The sequence below is a fragment of the Gadus morhua genome, chromosome 1 (genome assembly GCF_902167405.1).
Source record: "Gadus morhua chromosome 1, gadMor3.0, whole genome shotgun sequence".
Lineage (NCBI taxonomy): Eukaryota > Metazoa > Chordata > Actinopteri > Gadiformes > Gadidae > Gadus > Gadus morhua.
The window spans coordinates 8240684-8264813 of record NC_044048.1 but is presented as its reverse complement, the minus strand read 5'-3'; the positions used below and the strand labels follow the sequence as shown (position 1 = coordinate 8264813).

General features: G+C 50.2%; 2 protein-coding genes and 1 non-coding gene across 3 annotated transcripts in view; 2 read left to right on the top strand and 1 right to left on the bottom strand.

Annotated features, from left to right (window-relative positions):
* The window catches only part of LOC115543056 (low-density lipoprotein receptor-related protein 1), a 94610-nt gene that overhangs the window by 47440 nt on the left and 23040 nt on the right, over nucleotides 1–24130 (top strand). The window contains exons 21-53 of the mRNA XM_030355608.1: nucleotides 1208–1387; nucleotides 1704–1901; nucleotides 2767–3012; nucleotides 3587–3784; nucleotides 5489–5693; nucleotides 5972–6136; nucleotides 6702–6946; nucleotides 8184–8315; nucleotides 8578–8805; nucleotides 9273–9447; nucleotides 9639–9733; nucleotides 9959–10108; nucleotides 10264–10404; nucleotides 10773–10901; nucleotides 11586–11717; nucleotides 11835–11969; nucleotides 12208–12337; nucleotides 12450–12576; nucleotides 12742–12893; nucleotides 13027–13151; nucleotides 13483–13857; nucleotides 18048–18237; nucleotides 18657–18861; nucleotides 19406–19598; nucleotides 19719–19844; nucleotides 20045–20173; nucleotides 20316–20435; nucleotides 20529–20642; nucleotides 20805–20954; nucleotides 22166–22288; nucleotides 22810–22926; nucleotides 23625–23753; nucleotides 23890–24018. Coding sequence (XP_030211468.1) covers nucleotides 1208–1387; nucleotides 1704–1901; nucleotides 2767–3012; nucleotides 3587–3784; nucleotides 5489–5693; nucleotides 5972–6136; nucleotides 6702–6946; nucleotides 8184–8315; nucleotides 8578–8805; nucleotides 9273–9447; nucleotides 9639–9733; nucleotides 9959–10108; nucleotides 10264–10404; nucleotides 10773–10901; nucleotides 11586–11717; nucleotides 11835–11969; nucleotides 12208–12337; nucleotides 12450–12576; nucleotides 12742–12893; nucleotides 13027–13151; nucleotides 13483–13857; nucleotides 18048–18237; nucleotides 18657–18861; nucleotides 19406–19598; nucleotides 19719–19844; nucleotides 20045–20173; nucleotides 20316–20435; nucleotides 20529–20642; nucleotides 20805–20954; nucleotides 22166–22288; nucleotides 22810–22926; nucleotides 23625–23753; nucleotides 23890–24018 — 5388 coding nt within the window. The remainder of the gene's footprint in view (nucleotides 1–1207; nucleotides 1388–1703; nucleotides 1902–2766; nucleotides 3013–3586; nucleotides 3785–5488; nucleotides 5694–5971; nucleotides 6137–6701; nucleotides 6947–8183; nucleotides 8316–8577; nucleotides 8806–9272; nucleotides 9448–9638; nucleotides 9734–9958; nucleotides 10109–10263; nucleotides 10405–10772; nucleotides 10902–11585; nucleotides 11718–11834; nucleotides 11970–12207; nucleotides 12338–12449; nucleotides 12577–12741; nucleotides 12894–13026; nucleotides 13152–13482; nucleotides 13858–18047; nucleotides 18238–18656; nucleotides 18862–19405; nucleotides 19599–19718; nucleotides 19845–20044; nucleotides 20174–20315; nucleotides 20436–20528; nucleotides 20643–20804; nucleotides 20955–22165; nucleotides 22289–22809; nucleotides 22927–23624; nucleotides 23754–23889; nucleotides 24019–24130) is intronic.
* On the top strand, nucleotides 11092–11226 carry LOC115553780 (small nucleolar RNA SNORA57). The gene has a single exon (XR_003978509.1). It is a non-coding gene; the product is annotated as a small nucleolar RNA SNORA57 (small nucleolar RNA).
* LOC115543108 (galanin receptor type 1) lies at nucleotides 14849–17052 on the bottom strand. Its single transcript, XM_030355662.1, has one exon. It carries the CDS (start codon nucleotides 16098–16100, stop codon nucleotides 15045–15047), a length of 1056 nt encoding a protein of 351 aa, XP_030211522.1. The 5' UTR covers nucleotides 16101–17052; the 3' UTR covers nucleotides 14849–15044.

The window sequence follows — 24130 nt, the reverse complement described above, 5'->3', positions numbered from 1 at the left end:
TATCTTTGACCAGGATTAAGTAAATATCTTTACTATAAATATAATTCTCCAATATGTAAAGAATGGACCATTTTAGGTGTTGTTGGCAGATATCCTGGTAGGTTCATCCGACACAGCTTCAGGGCATGACACGGTGTGTGCTGGGAAACATGCGCAGTCCACTCGAGGCTCTCCCCCTTCAGCAGGAGGGATGGAAAGCTGGGTCTTTTTAAGTTGAGAAATGAAAACTGAACGGGGTTTGAACGGGTTTGTGTGCTAATGTTGAGATCCCACTAATGGCCACCGGTAATCTCTTCTCCATGTTGGCCTTGTGTGACTGTCATGAAGGGAAAGTTGCAGCCCACTCCTAGGCTAGGCTAGGTTATGTGTGACTAGCCCAGGCCAGACCAGACCAGGCCAGGCCATGGGGCTACTCTTAGAAGTTCCTTAAACCTCCTTGTGTCTTAAGCCTGATCGCTTGCTGTTGTTAACATCAGACTGACTCTGTAATACTCTGGCAGACAGCCGGTCTGACCTCATGAGGGTTTGTTTGTGAATTGCTCAATCCTGTTGAATCCCTGCTGGACCCAGCATGACCTGTTGGCCTAATGAGGTGTGGGTGTGTGTTTGCTTGGGTGCGTTTTTATGTCTGTGTGTGGTTCTGCGTGTGTGTGTGGTTCTGTGTGTGTGTGTGTGTGTGTGTGTGTGTGTGTGTGTGTGTGTGTGTGTGTGTGTGTGTGTGTGTGTGTGTGTGTGTGTGTGTGTGTGTGTGTGTGTGTGTGTGTGTGTGTGTTCAAGCTTACCATCTGGAAGTCATTATGGCAGAGGAGAAGTCTTATTGCGCTTCTCTCCCATATATTGTATTCCAGCGCTGAGAGAATCCAGGCCTATTTCATGCTTGGCTATGCCAAGAAGTGATCTCTTTGTCTTGAATTGATGTTGTTTTTCCACATCCTTATTGGTCTGTTTAGAATCGGTCCATGGTATCAACCAATGGGGTGGCTGGAGGGGAGAATGCTCTGTGGTTGTTTGACTTGGTGCTGTTCCAGGCAGGTGGTTGACCAGTGGTCCAGATAACCAACTAATCACCGGTCTAGATGTTGTCCTGCTTGTAGCTTTTAACAACCAGCTTGCTGAACGCATCTAGCTAGCGGGCCATCCAGCTCATTGTTAACTGCTGATTTCAGACGCTGCTAATTAAACTCTCCTCTTCCTGTGTCTCCCTCAGCCACTCGGCCGCCCGGCGGCTGTCACGTGGATGAGTTCCAGTGCAAGATGGACGGCCTTTGCATCCCCATGCGGTGGCGCTGCGACGGGGACAACGACTGCATGGACCTGAGCGACGAGAACTGCAAGGGGGTCACCCACATGTGTGACCCCGCTGTGAAGTTCCTCTGCAAGGACTCTGGTGAGGACTTTACCACCTGCGTGACGGGGGGGTCAGAGGTCACCGGTGTCTTAAAGGGTTTCCAGGGAATGGAAAATGAAGTTGTTGTGGTTTTTCTTTTCGATGGGTGCCTACCAGGGCATGGTATTTTTTTATTGATTGCTATAAGCCGATCCCATTAGTTAAATACAATTATAAGACATTGTTATAAACATAATAGCGATACAGTTCAAAATAAAATGTATACTGGCATCGTTCGATCAGAGATGTTCACATGACCCAACACACGGGTTCCTAAAACCAACCTGCTGCTCACCGCTGCCGTCTGACCCTGCAGCGCGCTGCATCATCAAGGCCTGGGTGTGCGACGGCGACCACGACTGCGAGGACAACTCTGACGAGGAGAACTGTGAGGCCACGGTGTGCAAGCTGTCTCACCACGTGTGCGCCACCAACGACTCCATCTGCCTGCCGGGCGAGAAGCTCTGTGACGGGACGGATGACTGTCCCGACGGCTCGGACGAGAAACTCTGTGGTAAAACCGAAAGACGCTTCTACCGGACCCTCGTTCCTCCTCTCAAACAAACCTTTACATTCAGAGCATTTAGCAGACGCTGTTATCCAAAGCGACTTACAATAATTACATTTGTCAGAAGAAAGAGAAACAACAATATAATGCCGTCCGTACAGTATGGATGTTCATAGAGCCAAGCATTAACAATCGCAAGGTTAACCCATTCCCTGTATACAACAAAGAAATCTAGTATAAGATACTACACAACTAGGTACTTTTAATAAAAGTAAGTCTCTCTAGAACTATGTGCGTCTCGTTGGGAGGTCCACAGGTCCCAATGATACACACATAACCACCCCCTTTCTATTTCTGTGTGTATGTTTTTTAATTGTAACGCTCTACTGAAATTCGAGCCTCTGATTTTGCATAGCCAGAGAAACTCAAGCGAAACATGAGAACATTAAAGGGTGGCAATGCAGGGTGTTGTCACCCAGCAACCAATTAAATGATTCCAACCACAGGCTGGCATTGTGAGGTACAATTAGACTTTAGATGAAACTGCCTCTAGCCCTGTATCTTTATAGCTCTGGGTCACAAGCCGCGAGTGGGTCTCAGCAGAGCGTTGTGGGACGGCCACCATGAACATTTTCATGACGAGACAAAAGGCTGTATATATGCCTGCATACATGCATGCATATATGTCTCATTTGATCATTGGTATGTTTGCAGACTGAAAAGGAGAAATACTTTGTTGTGTGACCGCATTCAATATTTGGTGGTCAACAGTAACAGCCACAGCACTGCTGGGTCCAGCTTGATCTTGGGTGGTGGAAGTTCAGGTTTATTTCCAAAAGGTCCAACCCTCCCATCTCCCCCCCGTCCCCAGACCTCTGCTCCGTGGACAACGGCGGCTGTAGCCACAACTGCAGCATCATCCCCGGAGAAGGCTTCATGTGCTCGTGCCCCCTCGGCATGGAGCTGGGCGCCGACAACAAGACGTGCCAGATCCAGAGCTTCTGTGCCAAACACCTCAAGTGCAGCCAGCGCTGCGAGCAGGAGAAGGCCAGCGTCAAGTGTTCCTGCTACGAGGGCTGGGAGCTGGAGGCCGACATGGAGAGCTGCAAGAGCACGGGTGAGTCTGAAGGAGCCTGAATACATGGAGAGGGAGGTACTGCTGGAGCGCATGTGGAGAGATGTTCTGCTGGTCCACATGTGGAGAGATGTTCTGCTGGTCCACATGTGGAGAGATGTTCTGCTGGTCCACATGTGGAGAGATGTTCTGCTGGTCCACATGTAGAGAGATATTCTGCACATATAGAGAGAAGTCCTGCTGTAGCACATGTAGCGAGATGTTCTGCTGCTTGCCATGTAGAGAGATGGACTGTAATGCAATGTGAGGAAACTCGAATGTTTGGGCTGATATCTGGAAGCGTGGGTGGTTCAAGCGGGTGGGTCACTCTAGGGGTTTAATAACATCATTATTTATTAAAACGCCAAACATGAAAGTTAGAAGTAATATTCCCCTACCGCTCTGTATTCGATGGTTTTCCCAGAGCGTTAGAGAGTTAATTATAACAGAGACAGGGCAGTGGAGCCATGCAAGTGTCTGCAAGGCATGCTGGGAAGACGGAGGCGGCGGGGACTCATTTGATCCCGTTCTTATTTTGTTTGCATGAGATGTATTTCTTTATTCTTTCTTCCTCCAGATCCCTTCAAGCCCTTCATCATCTTCTCCAACCGCCATGAGATCCGGAGGATTGACCTCCACAAGGGGGAGTTCAGTGTGCTGGTCCCCGGGCTGAGGAACACCATCGCCCTGGACTTCCACCTGAACCAGAGCACCCTTTACTGGACGGACGTGGTGGAGGACAAGATCTACCGGGGGAAACTCTCTGAGAACGGAGGTGAGATGAGGAGCCATGACACTTCTCTCTTCACTGGGTGGCAGTATTGTTTTAACAATACACTGGATAAGTAGATTTAAAACATCTATGTACACACACACACACACACACACACACACACACACACACACACACACACACACACACACACACACACACACACACACACACTTTAAATGTTATGTATAAGTTTTGGCACATCTCACAACACCAAACGATTAGTTGATAGTCATTCATCCTTCGTCAAATTGTTGTTTTGCTAACTTATATATTTATGACCTCCTGACCCAGAAAGCCTTTTCTTATGCTAAAAAACGAATATTCCAATAGACATAAAAAGAGGTAATGTATTATTTGTTGTGTTCACGGTTGATGGTGGGTGTTTTGCAATGCAGGGCCAGACTCAAACCGCTCGAGTACTGTGTGGCCTTTTCATTCTCCTAAAACCAAGGTATCTGTGCCAATCAAGGTTCCTTTCCCAGGGTGGAGGGGGCCGTGAGGCGGGTAGGTGGGTCGGTGGGGGCGGGGGGAGCATACAGAAGGCTTTGTCGCTTCCCATTTGTCTCAGTGTTGGCTGTGCCTGACTGCAGCTCCAGTGCAGATTTTTAGCGTAGGAGGGACAACAAAAACAGTGCCGTCGTACTGATTCCCAGCCCTTTGAAATACAGCGTTTACTGTAACACTGTAACCCCTCTCATCTTCTAGATTAGCTGAAACACTGTAACCCTTCTTATTTTAGAGATAATCTGAAACACTGTAGTCCCTCTCATCTTCTAGAATAGATGACACACTGTAACCTCTCTCATCTTCTAGAATAGATGAAACACTGTAACCCCTCTCATCTTCTAGAATAGATGAAACACTGTAACCTCTCTCAGCTTCTAGAATAGCTGCTCCTGTTGCTACCCCTTACTGAGGACCAGTCCAGAGTTAATTAGAACCAGTCCGGAGCTTATTGAGAACTAGTGAGAACCAGTGCTCTTTCAAGCTGTGAGGTAGACACTGAACACTGACTGCTGCCAACCACTAACAAAGGCTGTTCCAAGCCGCCTTCCGCCGTCCAGGGAAAGGTAGCCCGGCTCCGGCGCCGCAACGTACTTAATGTGAAGAGGCCCTGGAACCATTTACTTTATTGGTCATTTAGCAGCTACCTTTAAAGCAACCTGCCTTGACATTTTATTCAGATACATTTAAACCTCCTAACCACTCAACCTGTGGTTCCTCTACTGATCTCTCTCATGCGTGACTCGTCTGATCTCTCTCGTGTACGATTAGTTGTATCTCTCTTGGGTTAGCCTTGTCTGATTACTGTAATGACAACCATTCACTGGACAAAAAGAGATCCAAAATGGGCCACAGAATATTGAAATGGGTCTTTTACAGTTTTCAGGGGCTGCGTGATACTAATTGTAACCACAGTCAGAGGTAGCTGTGCGTGTCTCACTCTGCTTCCAAATTAGTCAACGAATGTCTAAATAATCTATTTTCTGTGATGAGAAATCTGTTCTGCCGGAAGATTTTTGCCAACTCCTGAAAGAAATGATTTGGCACCTCCAGCAAGACCTCGTTCTATTTAGAAAGCCATCCCGGATACAGTCCTGTGCTATCACAGGCGCAGACCCCATGCCAACGCTCTATACGATTCCATCACTTAAATGCCATTGTAGATCACAGGAGTAACGTTAACCTGTTGGTCCTCCTCAGCGCTGACCAGCTTCGAGGTGGTGATCCAGTACGGGCTGGCCACCCCAGAGGGTCTCGCCGTGGACTGGATCGCGGGCAACATCTACTGGGTGGAGAGTAACCTGGATCAGATCGAGGTGGCCAAGCTGGACGGGACCATGAGGACCACCCTGCTGGCCGGGGACGTGGAGCACCCAAGAGCCATCGCCCTGGACCCACGGGACGGGTGAGGGAACGCAGAACATGGAGCTCGCCAAGGGGCGACATCTTAGCATCTTGAACTGTTATTCCCTTGAACATCTGACAATGGCTTGTCTGAACGAGCAACTCCTGGACACTAAATTCTGTGGCCCTGTTGTGCTACGGTTGTCCTCCTGTTGGCGTCCTTGAGCAAGGCGCCCACCTGCTCATGAATGTTTCAAACCTAGAACAAATCCCCCTCGAGTCACTTCTCAACGAGAACATAGTAAATGGCCGTGTTGTATCCCTGTGTGTGGTCGTCAGCATCCTGTTCTGGACGGATTGGGACGCCAGTCTGCCCAGGATCGAGGCGGCGTCCATGAGCGGTGAGGGGAGACGGACTATCCACCGAGAGACGGGCAGCGGGGGCTGGCCCAACGGGCTCACCGTGGACTACATGGAGAGACGCATCGTCTGGATCGATGCCAGGTCCGCCACTGCACCCACTCTCTCAGATACGCCCTCACTGACCTCTCTCTCTCTCTTTCCTCTCCCTATATATCTCTGTACCTGCACAGTACTGGGTTGATCTGAGCAGCTATCCCACCTTCCAATTCAGCTAAACTAATTGATATTGAATAAATCCAAGAAGCAGGGTGCCGATTAGGAAGGTTTCAAAGAGCATTCAAAGAGTGAATCGGAAACACAAAGAGTAACAAAGCAGTTACAAAACTGGATGCACTAAAAATGCAAATACACAATATAACATATTGCAATAACTAAGTGCACAATATATTTTTCCAAAAAGACGTCCCATGAATTTAGCCCGAAATCCAGCACCTTACCTTTTCAGTCATTTTGTATTCTTCGTTAGACAATCCTATAGCGATACATCACGATGCATGTCAAAAAATGTGTTTATTGCAGAATCGAAGTATTGTGATATATTATCTGTGTCGCGGGCCATGGTGTATGGTATTGTGAGGTACCTTGTGATTCCCCACCCCTCATCCTAATGCCAACGCCCCTCCCCCCCCCCCTCCCTTCCCCACAGGTCGGATGCGATCTACTCTGCGCTGTACGACGGCACCGGGCTGATCGAGGTGCTGCGGGGCCACGAGTTCCTGTCGCACCCCTTCGCCGTCACCATGTACGGCGGGGAGGTGTACTGGACGGACTGGAGGACCAACACGCTGGCCAAGGCCAACAAGTGGACCGGGGGCAACGTGACGGTGGTGCAGAGGACCAACACCCAGCCCTTTGACCTGCAGGTCTACCACCCCTCCAGACAGCCCCAGGGTGAGGCCCAGACAGACAGACAGACAGACAGACAGACAAGTCATTAAGGAGCAGGTAGGGGATGGGCAGTACAGAAAACAGGCATTAAGGAGCTGGTAGGGGTCGGACATCTACCTGTAGTCTGATGACATTAGGGCTTGAACTCAGCACCTTTCAGCTGGGGGTCAACCCCCCCCTAACTAGTAGCCATCCGGCCCCTGTTAAGATGGAAGTGACAGAACAACGGTCACCCCCCGCGGCTCCGTCAGAGTATTCAGCCCTCCCTCCCGATGCCCCACCACGATTGGCTTCTGGATCTTGTGGCCACTTAAGCTCAAAGGGCAGCCGGTGCCGTTGCCCGCCAGGCCTGACGGCTGATCACATAGACCGACGCCCCCCTGCCCCCCACCCCCCCCCCCCCCCCCCCCCCCCCCTCCCAGACGGCTGACCTATTCCCCGTTGGGAGTTGTGGCGTCGCCTCTAACGCGGTCTGGACACCTCCCACCGGGTTGTTGCTCAGAGGGCAGCTTACCAGCTGGGGGCCACATCTCCCTGAACTCTTGAACCCTGTCCCGGGCGGTGGGGGGGATGCGGGGGGCCGGCCGAGATGGGGGGCGAGGGAGGTGTCGGCTCCACGGCTTTATCTGACGTGGCTGGAATGTCACAATCTCGGCAGGCCAGGGGTGATAGGGTGCTGAAGTGGAAACAGGGTCCTGGTCGGGGAAGGCAGTGGTGTTGGTGGTTATGGAGTTGAAACGGATAACGAAGAACAGATCGACGTGGTCTTTCTCTTTATCATTTTCCTGTTTTTTTGATTTGCAACTGAGAAAGGTTCCCCTGGCATTGATGAGGAGACAACATATCTTACATTTCTGAAGATTCACTTCCTTTAACCAGACGAAGAAGGTTTAAAAAATATTTTCCAAAGTAGTTTTAATGTGTTGTAACACTTGATGTAATCTCAGTGACATTGTGCAAGCACATGTTGATGATGCAACTCCAACAAACAGCTGGAGTGCAGGAGAGCCCAGTTTGTTGCCCTTTAGAATTTGTAAAAGTTGGCATAAACATAGAACATCTAACCACATCTAACCAGAACCATGCTATTAGACCAAAACAACCACTTCAACAACCCACACATCTAAACATGCTAATGGATTTATTGCAATGAACATATTTTGCTAGCAACTAAGTGTCCAAGTATACTTACTCTCTCTCTCTCTCTCTCTCTCTCTCTCTGTCTCTGTCTCTCTCTCAGCTCCCAACCCGTGTGCTGCGGTCGATGGGAAGGAACCCTGCACCCATCTGTGTCTTATCAACTTCAACCAGACCTTTTCCTGCGCCTGCCCACACCTCATGAAGCTGCAGCCCGACAAACGCACCTGTAAAGGTACCGTCCCCGAGCACGCGCACACGCACGCACGTTCACACTGCCTCCCCTGTAACACTGAAGAAGGACATCCCTAACTGGTTTGGTTGTGCTTACCTTGTATGCAGAACATCGCCATGGATACGTTGGCCTCCATTCCTTGTTGCAGTAATAATAATAACATGAATATGTATACCTAATGCATGAACATCTATCTGCTGGTCATGTATGCCCTTCGTATTCGGTATAAACGACTGATGTTCCAGAGTGTTCCTCCCTCCAGAGTCCCGCAAGTTCCTGCTGTACGCGCGGCAGATCGAGATCCGCGGCGTGGACATCGACAACCCTTACTACAACTACATCATCTCCTTCACGGTGCCCGACATCGACAACGTGACGGTGGTGGACTACGACGCCGTGGAGCAGCGCATCTACTGGTCCGACGTCCGCACCCAGACCATCAAGAGGGCCTTCATCAACGGCACGGGGGTGGAGACCGTGGTGTCTGCCGGTGGGAACAAACGCACGCACGCACGCACAAGCACACACGCACAAGCACACACGCACACACACACACTCAGGCTGCACTTGAAAATAAAAAAGTTGTTCTTAATTTGCTTGCCTGGGTAAATAAAGGTTAATAATAATCATAAACACACACACACACACACACACACACACACACACACACACACACACACACACACACACTTCCAACACGCATGTCTGTTGAAACACGGCGCTCCGCCAGTAAGACAGCGGCGCAATTATGAGAAGCATTCTCATAATTGAGAAGCATTCTCATAATTGGGTCCGAGAGTTCCTCCATAATTATTGGATTATGACCCTGAATTCCTTTTATAAGCGTGCATAGTTTTCCAAAACCAGTGGGAGGTCCAAACCACTCGTTTGTTGATTTTGGAATTTAAACAAACAAGGAGAGGACCGCGCTGAATGTTTGGTTGTGAACTGTCTCAGACCTCCCCAACGCCCACGGCCTGGCGGTGGACTGGGTCTCCAGGAACCTCTTCTGGACCAGCTACGACGCCAACAAGAAGCAGATCAACGTGGCGCGGCTGGACGGCTCCTTCAAGAACGCCGTCATCCAGGGTCTGGACAAGCCCCACTGTCTGGTGCTGCACCCCATGCTCGGGTGAGTCCCCCCCATTAGGTCACCTGTGAAGCCCCCCCCCCTAAACCCACGTGGTCACTCTGGAAAGCTCAATGCTTTGATTTTCACATTCGACGTACGTACGACTGCTATCCACTCGTGGACGGTTACATTATGTGAGGCAGAACAATCCATGAAAGCCATCGTTGCTCAACACGATGTTCTTTATCCAGGAAACTGTACTGGACGGATGGAGACAACATAAGCATGGCCAACATGGACGGTGGCAACCGCACAACGCTCTTCACCAATCAGAGAGGACCCGTGGGTGAGTGGCACCTTCTCAACAATCACAGAAATGTAATGCATTCCTTTTAAATGTACTCATTGAACAAAGGCACAAACTATACAAATTACCATCAGAGAGAGGAAGAGCGTTTTGAACCAAATTAGTTACAGTAAAAAGCATCTCGCTATGCTTTGGAGAGGTCTGTTTTCTATGCTCAGGGCTCTCTGTTGGCTTCAATGGTGTGTGTGTGTGTGATCTTTCCAGGGCTGTCTATTGACTTTGAAAAGGAGCAGCTGTACTGGATCAGCTCGGGGAACAGCACCATCAATCGCTGTGAGATGGACGGATCCAAACTGGAAGTCTTGGACGGCGTTAAGGGCAAACTGTACAAAGCCACCGCACTGGCCATCATGGGTGAGGAGGAACCACTCCCAGCAGCCGTCTCGAGGACATTCCTCTGGCGTTACTCTGTGGACACTTTGATGATGCAAATATAACCAACCCAACATCCAGCCCAGATGATGCACTTGTTTCCATGATGTAACTTCCTGCTTGGCTCCGGTGTGCAGGAGACAAGCTGTGGTGGGCGGACCAGGGCTCGGACCAGATAGGAACATGTGACAAGAAGGATGGGGGCAGCTGGAAAGTGTTGCGCAACAACACATCCCCCATGTTCCACATGAGGATCTATGACGAAGAGGTGCAGAAAGGTAAACCCTGAATCCCCTGGGGCTGTTTGTGCACATCCTGGAATGAAGTAAACACAACTTGTGTGTGGTTTGGATTGTTTTTGCCTAATTTGATGTTGGATACATTTGGTTAGAAGTCGATACAAAAATCCTTTTTGCAGTTTGTGGCCTTCGAGACAGTGTGTGCCAATGTTGTCATGCATCGTTTAGATTAGACTTTATTGCAAAAGTACAACTAAATGGGATGTCTGTATTTCAAGCCACATGAAGAGCACTCGGGACAGGTCATCATATTAGGGGGACATCTAAATGGAATCGATTCAATACACCCTGGCTGTTTCAAGTGCCGCTCACCGAGGTGACTCTAAACTGTATCCTTTGTCCTGCAGGAGGGATCAACCTGTGCAGTAACAACAATGGAGACTGCTCCCAGCTGTGCCTTCCCACCTCCCCCACCAGCAGGGCCTGCATGTGTACCGCCGGATACAGCCTCAAGACGGAACAGCAGTCCTGTGAAGGTGACACCCATGTCCCCCACTTAGATGTCTTTGACAATATTATTTGAATCTTTAAGCACATTGGACAAAACATATCATACGCCTCCACATTATTTATCCATTATTCAATGTTTTAAAAATGATGTTAATGATTGATGACTGAATATACCTTTTCCACCTAATTAGTTTCTTTAATATATTATTGGTGTTCCCTCCATTTCTTGGCATACACGTGGTGGTTCAGTACTCGTGTTTGTATGTTTGGAGGTAGAATGAAGCCAATGCTATGTCTTCGGTGCTGGCGTTGTCTCGTATGCCGGTTCTATCCTCAATCGCTGGTACATACTCTAAGGCCAGGGAACTCGCACAATTGTGGGCTGAGTTGGTTTCTGAGTTTGTGAGTCAAACTAGTTGTCTTACATGCTATCCTCTTGGTCTAACAGAACCGTAATATGGGAAAAACAAATCTTAAATCATTTTGTATTCCATTAATAATACTCTATATTAATAATGCAAAACATTAAAGATGAATTGATTAGTTATGGGAAGGGATTCAGACATGTGGTTAGAAAAAAGACATACATTATTGGTGAATTCTATGAATAATTTAAGTAACTTCAAATTCATTCACCATGTTGTTTCACCCTCCACTGAGAGCCCCATTTGGTCCGGTGCTGATTCCACGCTCTCTCTCTTTCTGAACAGGCATGGGTTCATTCCTGCTCTACTCTGTCCATGAGGGGATCAGAGGGATTCCCCTGGACCCAGGGGACAAGTCTGACGCCCTGGTGCCCGTGTCCGGTACCTCTCTGGCTGTCGGCATTGACTTCCACGCTGGTGAGAGATCCCATCAACGCCCCCATCGCTCAATCAGTGGATTCCACTCCCAACGGGGGAATCAACCTTGCCGTTGTTCCGTCCCTGTGCTCCTTTGACCCTCCCTTTCCCTCCCAGAGAACGACACCATCTACTGGGTGGACATGGGTCTGAGCACCATCAGCAGGGCGAAGCGAGACCAGACGTGGAGGGAAGATGTGATCACCAACGGCATCGGTCGCGTGGAGGGCATCACCGTGGACTGGATCGCAGGTCTGGGGCACAACGTTCTAATCAGAATAACAAAATCATAGTATAACCTCCACCTGCTCATCGATGCCAGACAATTCCACAGAAAATGGTTATAAGCACCAGTTATTTATATTACTAAATAGTTATTTAGAACACATTTAAGAGAGCTTAAGGTTGGGGGGCTGTGACGACAGTTGAGTCACTCAATGTGGTCAACGTACAAAGCCACTTGGCGTGACGTGTTGCATCATGTTCCCAGGGAATATCTACTGGACCGACCAAGGCTTCGACGTGATCGAGGTGGCCAGGCTCAACGGGTCCTTCCGCTACGTGGTCATCTCCGCCGGTCTGGACAAACCCCGGGCCATCACCGTCCACCCGGTCAAAGGGTGCGTCATCCGAGTGACAGGACCACCCACCGTGTGGTTTGGATGTTTGTCCAGCGGGACGTTGTTAAGCGATCCCCTCTCACCTTGATGCTGTTGTTTTGTGGCGCTGCAGGTATCTGTTCTGGACCGAGTGGGGTCAGTACCCCCGCATCGAGCGCTCTCGCCTGGACGGCTCCCAAAGATTGGTCATGGTGAACGTCAGCATCAGCTGGCCCAACGGCATCTCCATCGACTACCAGGTCCGTGAAGCCCCCCACCCCCCAGAACCCCTCAGCACGATCAATATGAACGCTGTTGATCCTTTAACTCGACTTCATCCTATTCTGATTCAGAGTGTACATTTATGTTTACTTTTGCGTTTTGTAGTTAGTTAGTTTCTTTGTTGACGCTGGTGTACATGACAGGAAGGTCTGCTGTACTGGTGCGACGCCAGGACGGACAAGATTGAACGCATCAACCTGGAGACGGGGGAGAACCGGGAGCTGGTGCTGGCCAACAACAACATGGACATGTTCGCCGTGTCCGTCTTTGAAGGATACATCTACTGGAGCGACAGGTGGGTCTCAACATCCCTCTGGAAGCCCCGTTTAGAATCAGGACCGAAACGATGGTGGGATGTGTGGCAGCCAAAGGCAGGTGGTGTTGTATTATAGATACATTGGCTGACTGTGTTTTGTCCTTTTAACCAGGACTCATGCCAACGGCTCCATTAAGAGAGGCAGCAAGGACAACGCCACCGACTCCGTTCAGCTCAGGACTGGCATTGGCGTACAGCTCAAGGACATCAAGGTCTTCAACAGAGCTAGGCAGCAAGGTACATAACCAGACGCACACGGCCACAGAGACATAGACACACACAGACACACACAGTGACACACGCGCACACACAGACACACAGACGAAGACGACCACAGAGACACAGACAGAGAGACACACGCAAACACACACAGATACACGCGCACACACAGACACACACAGACACACACACACACACTCTTCCACTTTCCTAGAGGACTTTGGTGTAATTAACACCAAAGTCCTCTAGGAAAAGCTTGCTGGAACTGGTTTACTACATCAAGGTGTCAAGTGTAGCGCGCTCTATGATATAACTCCATAACACGCGTGGCCGTCCCCTCCTCCCCCAGGCACCAACGTGTGCAAGGTGGACAACGGCGGCTGCGAGCAGCTGTGTCTGTTCCGCGGCAACGGCCAGCGGACGTGCGCCTGTGCCCACGGCATGCTGGCCGAGGACAACAGCAGCTGCCGCGACTACGACGGCTACCTGCTGTACTCGGAGCGCACCATCCTGAAGAGCATCCACCTGTCGGACGAGACCAACCTCAACGCGCCCATCAAGCCCTTCGAGGACCCCGAGCACATGAAGAACGTGATCGCCCTGAGCTTCGACTACCACGGCGGCGGCGGCAAGGGCGCCAACCGCGTCTTCTTCAGCGACATCCACTTCGGGAACATCCAGCAGATCAACGACGACGGGACCGACCGCAAGATCGTGGTGGACAGTGAGTGTTAAAGTCACGCTTTTTCAGGGTTAATAACTGCCTTTGGGGGTACTACTAGAATACGGTGGCATGCCTCTATGTTAGAAATACCTCTCATCATTCTCACACTGTTCATTTCTGCAAAACCAATTTCAGCGTCTTTCAAAAACGTTGTACTGTTGCTTTAAGGCCCCCCTCCCGAGTAGCCCAGTCTGCTGTGATTGGTCAGCACGCCCCACTCTGTTGCGTTTGGTCGAACGCTTTGCACGGGTGTCTGCAAATTCCCACCCGCGGGAAGTGGTAAACACTGCAGGTAGCCGGGAAGCGGAGACTTCAGCATCGCCCGGAAGTAAAGTTTGAGCGCAAACGAGGTGTTTCAGCACTTTTGAGGGGCGTTAGTATAGACGTGTTAAACATACCAACACCACTCATCCCGTTACCGTGGGGCTAAACCGCACCCCACTACACTACATTGTGTTCTTTGAGGCTCCAAATGGCACTATAGTGTATCTCCCCAAAGACACAGAATGGCTAATGTTGCTTACAGCGGTGACTTGTTGTGAAACACAAATCAAATTCTTCCTCGGATGATTGTTTCAAAGTGACACTCTGTGTGTCAGTGTTGCCACTTGGGGTTATGGCTAGGAATCGCCTCTCATCACATGTTGTCCTTATCTAAAGACAAGAAAAGGGTTCTTTTGTGTCTGTTGCATAACCTTGGCCTGCTCATCATGTGGTCTGCATAAAGAGACCCCCGTGAACATCTCTTTTGGATATGGGAACCCAGCTGGCTGAGGGCTCTGGGTCAAGTAGAGGGACAAGACCACACACGTGCACCCTTGGCCCATAGCTCTTATCCCAGTCAAGTGTTGTTTTAATCCCACTCCCATTAATGATTCAAGGGCAGGTGCCTGAATCCCATTAAGGTGAATTCACATTTAAAAGCCCGGAACTATTTTCAAGCCTTCAATGTTTAATACATTGAATGTTTGATGTGGTTAATGTTGCCTAGACGTCGTGATCCTAATTCATGTTATTGTGTTGTTTTATTTAACATTGTTTATTAACACAAAGCAATTCAGCCTAAATTACACAATATCAGAAAATACAACATCACCTCCTGCAATAAAAGGACATTGCTGGGGGAGGAGCTTGGGGGAGGAGCTTGGGGGAGGAGCTTGGGGCAGTCGGGGGTCCAGTGAAGTCCGTCAGTTCTGTGCTCCGTCCGACGTGGTGTCCAGCACAAAGGGCTGCACCGTGTCCCTGTTGCCCCGCGCGTACGGGCAGCCCATCAGAAAGCGGCGGCAGTCTTCCCAGCGCCTCCCCCCGAGCTCCGCCAGGTCCCGCCGGAACTTCTGGGACATAAAGACGTAGAGGACGGGGTTGACCAGCGCCGCCGACGACGCCAGCAGCCGGGCCAGGAGGGCCACGTAGCGGAAGCCCTCGGTGCCCCCCACGGTGCCCCCGATGAAGGAGAACATGAGGGCGTAGGAGGGCAGCCAGAGCAGCGTGAACACCACCACCAGCAGGGCCGAGGTGAGGGTCACCTGCTTCTGGTAGCGCTCCAGCCGCGGCGCCCCCAGCTGCCCGGCGCCGCGCAGGAAGCTGTAGATCTTGGCGTACATCAGCACGATGACGCCCAGCGGGAGCGCGAAGGCGCACAGGAAGAGGGCGGAGCTGTAGACCAGCTGGCTGACGTCCGACAGGAAGGCGAAGCAGTACACGGAGCTGGAGGACCTGACGGCGCGGAAGGCGAACTGGGGCGCGGCGAGGGCGAGCGCCGGCGCCCAGAGCAGCGCCACGACCAGCGTGATGCGCTGGCGCATCTGGGAGCGGAAGGCCCAGTTGGGGTGCACCACGGTGAGGTAGCGCGTCACGGCCAACGCCGCCAGCGTGAAGACGGACGCGGCCGAGCAGGCCACGCCCAGGAAGCTGATGGCCTTGCACAGGAAGCCGCCGAAGGGCCAGCGGCCCAGCGCGATGGCGGAGGTGTGGAAGGGCAGGCAGAGCAGCAGCAGGACGTCCGCGGCGCTCAGGGCCAACAGCAGGGTGTCCGTGCTGTGGGGGGCCTGGCTGTTCTTCCTCCGCCGGCCCGCCAGGATGGTGATGACCAGGGAGTGGCCCAGCAGGCCGGTGGCCAGGATGAGGGTGTCCAGAGTGGGCACGACCACCTGGACGATGCTGCCTTCCCCCCTCGCTGCACCTATCCCACTGCCGTTGACCAGCTGAAGCTCGGAGTCGGCCATGGAAGGTCCTTCAGTCATTTCAGACGAATGCCCTGAGAGTGACCTCTGTGGAAGCTCAGACCAGAGCCGTCATGAGCACGCTGTCACCCCAAAGAGATGTCAGCAGTATCAGCAGCTATTCAGGCAATCAAGATACGACCACTAAGCTGGGGTATATAGCCTGGGACATATAGATGAGACATATATATATATGTATACATCCTGGTTATTTCCTAGTTAGTTCATACCCTTGAAGAAAAGTTGATCTGAAGTTATTCTCAACCTTTTCCCATCAGTTGATATGAAGAAATCCAGTTGTACTCACTGAGGAAATGAAAAGATGACCTTCCATGAGGTTTGTTTTTTTTAGATGTGCTCCAAAGATGAGCAAACCGGTGTTTAAACTGCACAAACGCAGCGGTAACTCTTGTCACGGTGCTATTGATTTCTGGAAACCAGGCAACAGAGAACGAATGAATCCCAAGGGTTATTGGCCGCTATTCCACACGAAAAGCATTCTGCTCTACTCCAGTGCTTGAGTGCTCGTATTGGTTAGCGTACTCCTTGTCGTGTTTCTCACAAGCTCTCCAGAAGCTTGCAGCCTCTCGATACCATCGGCGATGGCGAAAATCCTCTAGTAAATCTCAAACGGTCTTCAAGCTCCAATTAAAAAGGACTTTGGAAAATATCAGAAAAATCCAAATGCATGTGATTCAGGGTAAAGGTTGCGAGTTGTCAGCAGGCGACAGGGAGCTGGGAGCTTTGTCTGTTGTACTATGTACTATGTAGCAGGCGTACCGTACTGTTTGCACAGTGGCTTGTCTGGTCCGGGTAAAGAGAGAGGGGATGGAGGCACGGACGAGATTATTCTCTTACTTCACCTCTGATGAGCTGCGACTCAAACCCACTATGGCCATTCTGTTTTGGTCCGTGTAGATGAGTGGGAATGGAATCCTTTGGCTCTCCACGATTCTCTTAAGCCAATCGTAGATTATTTAAGATGTGTGTTTATATTCCTCTGACGTAGTGTTTTAGCTACAACGATGTTTATTAAATGCCTCCTCATCCGTCCAAAAGCCCAGTTATCCTCACATTCATGAACTGTTTGACATGAACAAACAGTCCAGGCTTTTATTGTCGAGCAACGGCGTTTAAATATGGTTTCTCGGATGACGGGGGGAAAAAAGGTTGGAAACCTTTTTGAAGACACGGTGACGCTTAGTGCCAAGTAGCCTTCACGTAACTCTGTGTATATTGTAGTGCAGTCACTGCTCGAAATAGAGCTTCAACAGATGAAAGGGTACTGAATTGATTGTAAGAGAAAGTAGGCAGGTAATATGTGGATAAGTGGGTGAATATAGCTGTAAAGAAATTTATTTTGCGGTGGTTATGGTCTCACTTTCCTTCTTTTTTTTTTAACCTGCCCGCACCTCCTAAATTAACCATTCCCCCCGGAGAGAGCTTCATTTCTGAAAGGAAGACTTCAAAAATGATTTATAATAAGGCGTGTTGAGGACTAGAGGCAGGCCGCCACTAAAGACTGGATGATTGATTTAAAGTGGATCCAGGACTGCAAGCTCTCTGTGTTCCCTCCTCCAGACTCTCACTGCAAACCCCTTATACTGGAGTAGTCTTTGCCCTTGACCGAGCTGCACCAAGAAAAGTCCTCCATCATTAAGGAGCGTGGCAAATGATGTCAAGGATAGTCTCCAATTACCATTTTAAGATTTTCCATTTTTTTTTTGTACGGTTATTTAAATGCTCTTCATTTGATAACCTTGTTAAATGTTCTGTATTTTTTGGGACGCAGTGGGGAAATATTTGGAAATAAAAAACTGCCAGAAGAAATAGTCAAATAATGTTTTATCTTGTTGCAGCTCGCCGAAAAAAATCAAAATAAATCTATTCAATGAGAACCGAAGTCATTGACGCAACATTGGATACCGACGCTAACCCCTGGCTCTCTCCTCCCTCTCCCCCCCCCAGACGTGGGGTCGGTGGAGGGCCTGGCGTACCACCGGGGCTGGGACACGCTGTACTGGACCAGCTACACCACCTCCACCATCAGCCGCCACACCGTGGACCAGAGCCGCTCGGTGGCCTACAACCGCAACACGGTGGTCACCATGTCCGGGGACGACCACCCCCGCGCCTTCGTGCTGGACGAATGCCAGGAGTGAGTGCTCTGTTCATTCTCACCGTGGTGGGAGAAGTGATGTGTTCCTGTCTAAACAGCTGGGGGGGGGGGGGGGGGGGGGGTGTCGCCCTGTTTGAAAAGGAGACCTCGGGGGGAAATGTAGTGTGTAGCAATGAAGTCAAAGGAATGTCAAATTTCAAATCAAAAGTATTTTCTTCAAGTTTGGTTATTTACAATTTCCACACAAATTATATTAACTAAAAGAATCAAGGGGAGAATCGACATCTTCAGATTTTCCCGACATTTCATCCAAAGAACTTCTTGGCTTGTAGACACAAGCCCAGTAGATCTGCGGTATTTCAAACCCCAAAACATATTGTTGGGGAGAATGTTTTTTCTTAGTTCCCCCCTGTCATCTGGGGAAAACCAATCTTCCTGCATGATTTCCCTCCCATCAGCATCATGTTCTGGACCAACTGGAACGAGCAGGCCCCCAGCATCATGAGGGCCTCCCTGAACGGGGCCAACGTGCTGGTGATCATCGGCAGTGACATCAAGACCCCCAACGGCCTGGCCGTGGACCACCGCGCCGAGAAGCTCTACTTCTCTGACGCCACGCTGGACAAGATCGAACGCTGCGAGTACGACGGCAGCAACCGCTACGTGAGTCCTCTGTCCCCTACGCCGAATGAGCTTAATAATTTAACTACCTCCATAATAGTATGTCCATAGTAATCTGTGTGTGTGTAATCCTCTGAACGTGTAATAGTGTGTGTGTGTGTGTGTGTGTGTGTGTGTGTGTGTGTGTGTGTGTGTGTGTGTGTGTGTGTGTGTGTGTGTGTGTGTGTGTGTGTGTGTGTGTGTGTGTGTGTGTGTGTGTGTGTGTGTGTGTGTGTGTAATAATCAGTGTGTAATAGTCTGTGTGTTCATAACAGTCTGTGTTTAACCGTCTGTGTGTGTAACAGTCTGTGTGTTTGTGTATGTGTGAGGGTGTGTAATAGTCTGTGTGTGTAATAGTCTGTGTGCGTTCATAACAGTCTGTGTTTAACCGTGTGTTTGTGTATGTGTGATGGTGTGTAACAGTCTGTGTGTGTAATAATCAGTGTGTAATAGTCTGTGTGTGTGTGTGTGTGTGTGTGTATAACAGTCTGTGTTTGAGAGTGTGTGTGTTTAACAGCCTGTGTGCGTGTCCGTCCTTGTCCTCTAGATGCTGCTGAAGAACGAGCCGGTGCACCCGTTCGGCCTGGCCGTGTACGGAGACTACATCTTCTGGACGGACTGGGTGAGGCGGGCTGTGCTGCGCGCCGACAAGTACACGGGCGGAGACATGAAGGTGCTGCGCGCCGACATCCCCCAGCAGCCCATGGGCATCATCGCCGTGGCCAACGACACCAACAGCTGTGAGTGGGGTTCACCTATCCATTCACTAGTGGATCAATAATCAACGAGCCACGGTGATCAGTAGCTGTGTCGATCGATGCTGATGTCAACGGAGGGTAATGACTCTTCCACTCTGACAGGTGAGTTCTCTCCGTGCCGAACAAACAACGGAGGTTGCCAGGACCTCTGTCTGCCCACTTCAGACGGACGGGTCAACTGCAGCTGCCGTGGAGACCGTCGACTCCTTGAGGACAACATGTGTTCAGGTTAGAGCGAGGGAGCAGAGAAGGGGAAATGGGGTGGATTGAGGAGGGGGAATTGTCTGTTGTTTAAATCAGAGTAGGGTGTGGGGTGGGGGGGGGGGAAGTAAAAATATGTTTGAGGAGATCTGATCTTCAAACTGTATATGAAGTATTCATTTTAAATGAGTAATTAAACTTTATTTGTCCACCTTTGCTCCAACCAGCTCTGAACATTTCCTGTGGTAGCGTGGAGGACTTTGAGTGTGGCAACGGGGACTGTATAAACTACAGTCTGACCTGCGACGGCATGGCCCACTGCAAGGACAAGTCTGACGAGAAGCAGTCCTACTGCGGTGAGGCTCTGGTCTGAAGGACCTGCTCAGAGAGGTTCAATGGAAACTTTCCATAAAGTGTTCCACAATATTATTATAAAATCATTTGAATGTATAACCAATCATCATGCTAACCATACTATGACATCATCGTCCTCCACAGCCAATCGGCTGTGTAAGAAGGGCTACCGGCGCTGCATCAACGGCCGCTGCATCGGCCACCAGTTCTGGTGCGACGGCACCGACGACTGCGGCGACCACTCGGATGAACTGCCCTGCAACAGTGAGAAAGAGTTCACCTCATGCGTTCGATCTCTTAGAAGGATGGATTAATGTGCGCCAACCTCTGAACGTACCAAACGTGTTGTCTCTCCAGTGACTCTGTGCAAGCTGGGCGAGTTCCAGTGTAAGGACGGAAGCTGCATCTCCAACTACAGCCGCTGCGACCAAGTGGTCAACTGTGAGGACGCCAGCGACGAGATGAACTGCCGTGAGTGATGGCTCTCTCTCCTCTCTACCTCTTGTTCACTCTCTCTCTGTAGCGCCCCCTCTCCCTGGACTGGGATGGAACCCAGGGCCCTTCAGCTGGGTGTGGAACCCCCCAGCCTCTGTCTTGGTGTACACTGATCTGGTTTGGTGTTCTCATCTCCAGAAGCCACCGACTGCGCCCGCTTCTTCCGTCTGGGGGTGAAGGGCGCGTCGTTCCAGAGCTGTGAGAGGACCACGCTGTGCTACCTGCCCTCCTGGGTGTGTGACGGCATCAACGACTGTGGAGACTACTCAGACGAAAGGAACTGCCCAGGTACTGAACCCTGTAGCGGGTACTGAACCCTGTAGCGGGTACTGAACCCTGTAGCGGGTACTGAACCCTGTGGCGGGTACTGAACCCTGTACCGGGTACTGAACCCTGTGGCGGGTACTGAACCCTGTAGCGGGTATTGAACCCTGTACCGGGTACTGAACCCCTACCTGGTACTGAACCTTGTACCGGGTACTGAACCCTGTAGCGGGTACTGAACCCTGTAGCGGGTACTGAACCCTGTAGCGGGTACTGAACCCTGTACCGGGTACTGAACCCCTACCAGGTACTGAACCCTGTACCGGGTACTGAACCCTGTAGCGGGTACTGGACCCTGTAGCGGGTACTGGACCCTGTAGCGGGTACTGGACCCTGTAGCGGGTACTGAACCCTGTACCGGGTACTGAACCCCTACCAGGTACTGAACCCTGTAGCGGGTACTGAACCCTGCACCAGGTACTGAACCCCTACCAGGTACTGAACCCTGTAGCGGGTACTGAACCCTGCAGCGGGTACTGAACCCTGTAGCAGGTACTGAACCCCTACCAGGTACTGAACCCTGTAGCGGGTACTGAACCCTGTAGCGGGTACTGCACCCTGTAGCGGGTACTGCACCCTGTAGCAGGTACTGAACCCCTACCAGGTACTGAACCCCTACCAGATACTGAACCCCTACAAAGAAGAGAATCCATTTCTAAAAATCGAGCTTTAGGAATCAGTACTGAAACATGTTCTTTTTTTATCAAATGTTGTGTTTATTATTAACGGAGGTGGTGCATTTCAACACAGTTTGATCTAAATACATCACTAGAGCTAAAGCAACACGAGTCAGTGATGATATCTGAAGAGCAGGGCTCCGATGTCTTCTGAAGACGGGAAAGGATTCGGCCGCTCCTCCCACACATCACCCCCCCCCCCCCCCCCCCCCCCCCCCTTTCCCTCCCCAGACGCTTTTATCGAAAGCGACAAACATTGAGAACATTTGTCAGAAGAAGGAAAAAAACAACAATACTTGCTGTCGGTACAGTAAGGATGTTCATAGAACCAACTGCCAAGCACTTCCAATTGTTAGGTTAACCCATTTTCCACACACAACAAAGACAGCTAGGATAAGAGGCTACGCGACCAAGTACTAACCTCACAAACAACAGCCAGCCTGCTCGGCGACACCGCGTCCTCATTAGCAGCGGGGTGTTTGTGTCTCTAATCCTCAGACAAGAGGAAGCTGAAGTGTCCGGTGAACTTCTTTGCCTGCCCCAGCGGCCGCTGCATCCCCATGAGCTGGACGTGTGACAAAGAGAACGACTGTGAGAACGGGGCCGACGAGACGCACTGTGGTCAGTCCTCCAGACTACTCACCTTTGTTCTTCTTTTTTCCATTGTTGTCTATAAAATGTAAGGGTAAGGGTCATCTCAAGGCACAGCATGCAAGGTATTATACATTTGGTGGATCTGTTTAACTAGATAAAAGTTGGTTAATAATGAGCTTTAATGGATCAAATAAACCCCATCTAAGCACTTCCGATGCAGTTAGTAGCAAAAGTTGTGTATGTTTTCAGTTCTCACATTTCTTAAATTATCTTAACTCATGCCAACTCAATGTCCATGTTTATCACTCAATTCTTGTTCCAGCACCAATTGTGATGCAAATCATTAATTTCCTGCATCTCCGCATTTTGCAAGTCCAAGGACTGGAACCACTTATTAAGAATCATGTTGACGTCATTCCCTCATGGGCCCTATTGACTCTCTCTCTCTCTCCCTCTCCCTCTACCTCCCTCTACCTCTCTCTCTCTCTCTCTCCCTCTCCCTCTCCCTCTCTCTCCCTCTCCCTCTCCCTCTCTCTCTCCCTCTCTAGACAAGTTCTGCACGTTCAGCCAGTTTGAGTGCTCCAACCACCGCTGCATCTCCAGCCGGTGGGTGTGCGACGGGGCGGACGACTGCGGTGACGGCTCCGATGAGGACCTCAAGTGTAGTGAGTTGCGCCCGATGACCACTGCGGACACCGCTGCTCTCGTGGCACGTCACACGAGTTTGATGGATGAATAAGGAGGGATCATGTCTCGAGCACGGCATAGATCAGAGCCATGAAGCTTTGACTTCATAGTCTGAACCAAAGTGATGATTGGTGAACAATCTTACCTTTGAAGGCAGGTTTAGTGTAAGGGTATTGTGTCAAATGTTTTCCCATAATGCTTTGAATCCAATCCCGTTAAGTAACTGCCTTAGAGGTCATATTTTAATGAGGATTTTATAATTTTCTCTTTTTCTTATTTGATCTATTTAATATTCTTTAAAGCCAAAAGGAAATGTTATACAGAGAAATAAAAATAAATTCTCTGTAGATCAAAAATATTTAATATGTTCCACAATGTTCTCTCTGTTGAAATTCTAAAACACATAATGAATACATCACTGCCTTGGAATCCCTTGTTTAAAACCAATTTCCTCAGAGCTCTTGCATAAACACAATTCTGGCTCCTCAGACAAAGACTCGCTGTTCAGAAATTAATGTAATAATACACACGTCATTTGGCTGACGCTTTCATCCAAATTCTCTTGCAGTACAGTGATTGCAAACATTGTCAGCATGGAGGGCCCCAGTACGGAAGGCTTCTCCCAATGTACGTCATCTGTCCGGATGGCATGATTACTCTTCTCGTTCCTCCCCAGAATCCAAGACCTGCAGCCCTGAGGCCTTCCAGTGCCCGGGCTCCCACATGTGTGTCCCCCAGCGCTGGAAGTGTGACGGAGACAAGGACTGTCCTGATGGGGCCGACGAGAGCGTCAAGGCTGGATGCCGTGAGTCCAAAGCCCTAGTGTTGATGTTGTTCATTGGTCCTCCTTTTAAAAAGGGTTGGAACACCCTGAGCCGCAAGCTCTTGTGGTTTGGTGTCCAGTCTTCCATCCGTTTTAATCACAGACTCCCCCCTTCTAGTGTACACAAGCAACAACACTTGTGACGAGAACGAGTTCATGTGCCAGAACCGGCAGTGCATCCCCAAGCACTTTGTGTGCGATCACGACATAGACTGCTCCGATGGCTCCGATGAATCACCAGAGTGTGGTAAGTGGACCGTGATGGGTGAGAGAGAGAGAGGGAGAGAGAAAGAGAGAGAGGGAGGGACGGGTAGAGGAGGTCATTGAGTGTACAACGATAAACAAAGGAGAGGGTGAAA

Excerpts from the sequence above, each read along its gene's own strand:
- LOC115543108 (XM_030355662.1), bottom strand. The coding sequence starts at position 16,100 with ATGACTGAAGGACCTTCCATGGCCGACTCCGAGCTTCAGCTGGTCAAC.